This window comes from Monopterus albus, unplaced genomic scaffold (genome assembly GCF_001952655.1).
Source record: "Monopterus albus unplaced genomic scaffold, M_albus_1.0 scaffold415.1, whole genome shotgun sequence".
Classification (NCBI taxonomy): domain Eukaryota; kingdom Metazoa; phylum Chordata; class Actinopteri; order Synbranchiformes; family Synbranchidae; genus Monopterus; species Monopterus albus.
Window position 1 is genome coordinate 170,870 of NW_018128295.1, and position 5,743 is coordinate 176,612.

A 5,743-nucleotide genomic window follows, 5' to 3' on the forward strand; every position below is an offset into this window, starting at 1 on the left:
TGTAGCCTATCACTTTAGTTGCTCTGGGACGTTTTGCGGTATTTCCATCACTGTGGTTCTTCTGTATCCGTTTGGTTCCCTTTGTTATCGGTGTGTGTCTCTGTGGCCATTTGTTGTCTCTTTGTTTTGTATCATTTTGTGTTTTTTTTTTTACATCATTTTCTTAAGCATATTTGTGGTCATCGCTGTGGCTATTCTGCGCTACTTTGTGGACATTTAGCATCATTTAGCTTCATGTTGTTTTTGTTTTCTGTCATGTGACAGCACTGACCACCCTCTGGCGCTGTCTGCATTCACTCCACAAAAGGAGCCTTATTGAACATAGTTTGAAGAGAGGACAGGGCAGGCAGACAGAAATACAGGGAAACACGGTGAAGTTGAAGTACTTCGAGCTAGCTTTATGTCACCATGGCAACCCAGAGAGCCCTGAGCGCCCCGGTGGCCTGGTTAATTTGTTCGTTCTCTATTTTCCCCCAAAGTACCTTTTCCTTCGAGCGCATTAAACTAACACAACCACAGGGAGGCGACAGTCTCACAGAGATTCAATATAGACGGGACAGTGCAATTCTACCTGTTACACCACTCAGTAACTGTTCATACACCGAATAACGACTGATTCATATTTCTTATTAAAATTCGTTAGTTTCATTACTTGCATGCCCTGCATAGCCTATACAATGCGTTTCAAAACTAGGCCTACTATAATGCAGAGACTGGGGCGTCAGAACTTGCCTACTGCAACAGCAATTATATTTGGAATATTTATATACTGATATTCAAATGGAGAGACTGAATATTATTCAGATTTGTCCCCTGACAAATAAGGGCATTTATATTTGAATTACTTATTTTTTTTTTTTTGCTCTCCAGTTTATCCTCTTCCAACAGTATGTATCCTTATACTGGTAGTTGTAGTTTTTTCTGTTTGTCAGCTCATCTTTCCTAATCTGACGGGAAGCAGTTAATAGACCACATTTCCCAGCATCCCCGGTGCCGCGCCTCATCTCTCTTCTCCATTCGCCTTCCCTCCCACTCCACTGGGCCGCGAGGAAGTCGCAAGATGGCTGATGTCGCTTGGAAGTAATGCTCCCCTCTGCAACATGAAGCCGTGAGCGTGGAAGAAAGCGAGGGAGGCACCATCGGGCTTTTATTTTTATTTTCTTTTAGTTACTTTTCTTTTATTTCGTCAGACATCCATCTCATTCCGCGTCGTGTCTACCCCGGACTTGTCTTCGGGAGTTGACGCGTCAAATCACGCCGGGGACCCTGCCAACAGCTAACAGCTAGCAAATATTAGTACAGCTAACCAGTCAGCCAGACATACAGTTTAATAGTTTGTTTTAATTGATATTCTGAAGCCGGCGAGCTACCAAGCTATCGCTAAACATGTGCTGAACTTTCCCTGGGGTAGTGCAGAATAAACGTGAAGTATTTCAGCTGTCAGATAAAAATAACGATTCTTCGAACCGATCGGTTTAACATCATGTCCGCGAACTGGCCATCCAGTCTGTGGGTTGCTAACTAATGCGCAGTGTTGCATCTCTTAAATGTGCCCAAGCCAGCAGGATAACTGTATTGTAGGCATTTATCCGTAATATCCTCCACCTTGCTGCATTTCCGTTATTTGCTGCCAACTACATTTTGGAAACTGGTTATATTGAAGCAAAATTATGCAAGCACGAAATATTTTGAACTTTTTCTGGCTATAGGTAGCTACACTGGCCTTGCTGGCATCTCACCAAAAATCCACAGGGATGGACACTAAGCCGAGCATTCACGACCAAAACTGAAAAATTGGCTTATCGATATCTCGGAATAAGTAACGTTGGCCGACACACTTGAACAACACGTGACTCATTTCACTAGTCTGTGTCACATATATAAGTTCTTTTGCAGGGTTAACGAAAGTACTCACTACATCGGAGACCAGTTGGCTTGCCTCAAGTGCATAGCTTCCTACAGTCTCGCCCCACATTACATTACCAACACGGCGTACAGAACGTATTCAGAGCCCGCTCCCGGCCAGACACACAGGCTCAACAACACTGTCATGGGAGTGCAGGGTTTTCAAGAGTATTTAGAGAAGCGGTGTCCCGGGGCAGCAGTCCCGGTGGACCTCCTGAAGCTTGCCCGTGGGTGTGTGGGGGCGAGTGGAACGCCATGCTGGGCTACCTGGCTGCCCTGTCCCAGGCCTGCCTGTACCAGGGTGGCCTGGAGCTGGTCGTGGTTTTCAACGGCACCTTGGGGAAGGAGCGCTGGCCCGAGTGGGCGCGGCGAGCTCAGGGCCAGCGACAGACGGCGCAGCTGATAGTCAACCACGTAGCCAGCAAGGCCACCCCGCCTCCCCGGGCATGGTTCCTGCCCCCGGCCTGTCTCAGCCATTGCGTCCGACTCGCCATGTTCCGCTTCCGAGTCCGGGTGAGCAATGTGATCCTGTCTGTGTGAAGTTGTTTTTATTATTATCATGTTGCGTGCCGTTCATTTTAACACTTGCCCTTTTACTTGCAGCACGCCCATTTAGTATCTTACATCATCCAGCGCTGTTTTAACTCCTTCCAGTTTGTGAGCAAGTGCGACTATCAGCTCTAAGTAATGAAAGGAGGCAGTGTGGGAATTGGTCGTTTATTGCTTTACACAAGGACAGTCTGGATCTGTCAAACGTGCTGTGTGATTTGGCTGTTCCTGGCCAGCAGAGCACATACAGTAACTGGGCTGCTCTGCTCTCAGATATGTTGGAGATGCCCTACTGGGAGGAAAAAATGTTGTACTAGATTTTTTTTTTTTTAAAGCTATACGAAGCATTGTCTGCACTCTTACCAGTCTGTGCATTATTATTCACCCAGGGCTAGAAATATGCAGTGTACAACATGACCTTAGCTTGACCATATATTACATAACATGAACTTAGTGAACCTTTCATACCTAGTTGGACACTACTGCATGGACAGACTATTTATAGGTCCCCAGTGACTGGCAGTGATGTATTTCATCAGTTTCAGTTGGTGGGCAGAAAGCTTAAGTCATTTTTGTGTGTTTGGCCTATTGACACAATAGCATTTGCTCTGACATACATTACAGCAAGGTCAGGCTCTATATAGTAGCTTAAGGTATTAAAAATGTGTTTTATAAAAAGCACATGTCTAATTATGGTGCTCAGAATAATTTTACATGAAGTGTTAGGGGAAACATGACTCATAACGTTTATAAATGTAGCTAACCCGCTCTCAAAGCTCCTGCTCATCAACTTTACCTAGCTATGACTTTCTGCCTTTGATTTACCCTCCCATCTGCTTCTGTACTCGAGTTAAAATCACAATACTATAGTGTATCCTGAGAGAATACTTGTTAGAATAGAAAACTCCCACTCACATTACAGTACAACACACTGATGCTCCTTGTGCTTGTACTGCATCATTACTCACAGTTCCCATGTGTATGCGCTTTTCCTTCATATACTCTGAGAAAGTGTCCTATTTCTGCAGCTTCAAGTAGCTAACCTTTGCTTGAATTACACCTATACTACATTCATTGCTTTGTCTCTGTGTAGCTGTTTGGTGGCTTTCTCAGCTTTAAAGGTGCTGTATGCTCATTTAGACTGTTCGGAATTATTGCACATATATTATTCTTTTTGTTACTGCTTATTAGCCTCTGTTTTATTATGAGTGACCAACAGAAATATGAAAGAGTTCGAACAATGTCCTCATAATCAGTCTTGCCATCAACCTGCCATTCTGCATTCATTTGAAGGAAGTGATTTGATTACAAGCTCAATAAATAGATTTGTAATGAAGTAACTGAATTTAATTATTTAGGGTTGACATTGATTAACACAGATATTGATTAACATAACAATTCAGGCATAATCCTGAAGCCCTCCTGTTCTCACCCATCATTTGTCTAGTGCATCGGTGCCCTCTGAAGAAACTGTGCTGTCTTAGGTCTGCATCAGCAAGCATTTTAGAAATGGCTGGTGTAGCGCAAGTTGTCACAAAAATATTGTTGCAGGAAAACAGTGCTCTATGAATTGTTGTCCAAGCCATTCAGATGTTTGTTGGTATAAAAAGTGTTAAGTATTGGATCTACTGGTGGTCTTATTTACAGTAACTATATTGCAGTGGTGGCCCGTTACTTTCACAAATGCAAGTCAGGAACATTGTTCTAACGACTTTGAAATTTTACAGAAACAACAGCTGTAAGCCTACAACTAACATCATTTTCATTATTGATGAATGTGCCAGTTGTTTTCTTGGTTAAGTTAGTTATTTGGTCTATAAAACATCAGAAATAACATCTTCAAATTTCTTGTTTTGTCCAACAGTTTAATAAATGTAAAATTTTGATAAACTTTCTGTTGATTAATAAATTGATTGTTACTGTGTTTTGTTACACAAAACCAAAGTTCAAAATCTCACATGTGGCAAACCATGTTGCTCCTAGCAGGATGTAAACTGATGCTTTTAAAAAGAGGTGACAACAAACTCCATCCAGAGTTTGTGTTCTTATGACACAGCAGACTGAGTTTGTCTCTTCTGCATTTACAGGTTATACAGACTTTGGAGGACCACCACCAGGAAGTGCTGTCTCTGTACAGAGACTATGGATTTGCTGGCTTGATTGCTCAGGATTCTGAGTTTGCCCTCTGCAACGTACCCGCCTACTTCTCCTCGCATGCGCTCAAGCTGAGCTGGAATGGCAAGAACCTCACCACACACCAGTATTTGCTGTCCGAGGCTGCCAGGCAGCTCGGGCTGAAGACACAGCACCTGCCCTGCTTCGCTGCTCTGCTGGGTAAGGAGCAGCACACTCACACATCCCCGAGCTTGCACAAATATCAAACATGTATCCCACATTTCTCTCGTGGTCTCTTTCTCACACCTTTGTATGTGAGTTGTAGTTTTGGCCCCTCCCTTTTCTTGTCATTTTTGTGTAGTCACACAGCAAACATTTAAAAATGTTCCTGTCTCACAGGAAATCATATCCTGCCTGATGAGGACCTGGCTGCCTTCCATTGGAGTCTGCTCGGACCAGAACACCCACTAGCTTCTCTCAAGGTAATGTTTGCTTCTGTGTCCCGAGTTCCTCCACAAACAGAAAATATTGGGTTTAACTATAATTAGGGATTGGGGATGGGACAATGTGACATTTTCTTGTTACGATTCAATGTACGATGTGATGTGTGCGATTTGATTCAGTCATGATACAGTTAAAAATTCAATGACAACAATGTATGACTAGCTGTGGAATACTTGTTCCCCTTTTTAAGCACTGGTTTCATTATGTAAAGAACAACCAGATATGTTGATTTAGGTTCTGTTGAGCTATTTTATTTACCTGGAGACCACATGATATATATTGCTAGACAAAATGAGATGTATTGTGATGTTTTTGTATTGCGATATGTTGAATTTAAGTATATTGTCCCATTGATAGCAATAATGTAATACTGTAACTAGTCAAATATTGTGAGCCCTGATGTCACTCAAATCTTGACATGACCAGAAATTTAGTTTAGAGGTCTTTAGATCTAATTTTCTGTTTTATAAAAATATAATTTTTAGAGACACCTTTCTCTCTCCTTCTTTTTGCTCTATTCATTTTCTGTTGCTGAATGCTGCTGCTGTTCATCATCCTTTCAGTGAAACCACTGCTGTTTTCCATTAATACATTATCTTTTATTAATTGAGAAACATTTGCAGGAAATGTTGACTTTAATTAACAGCACCCTAAAAATCAAGAAAGTGTT

The 5,743-nt window shown here is 42.3% G+C and overlaps 1 protein-coding gene across 1 annotated transcript in view; it reads left to right on the top strand.

Moving 5' to 3' along the window:
• Positions 1-864: 864 nt before the first annotated feature.
• LOC109951870 (constitutive coactivator of PPAR-gamma-like protein 2) overlaps positions 865-5,743 on the top strand; it is a 34,117-nt gene continuing 29,238 nt past the window's right edge. Inside the window, 4 exon segments of the mRNA XM_020586600.1 lie at positions 865-2,129; positions 2,132-2,418; positions 4,542-4,788; positions 4,969-5,051. Of these exon segments, the coding sequence (XP_020442256.1) occupies positions 2,051-2,129; positions 2,132-2,418; positions 4,542-4,788; positions 4,969-5,051 (696 nt within the window). The 5' untranslated portion in view covers positions 865-2,050.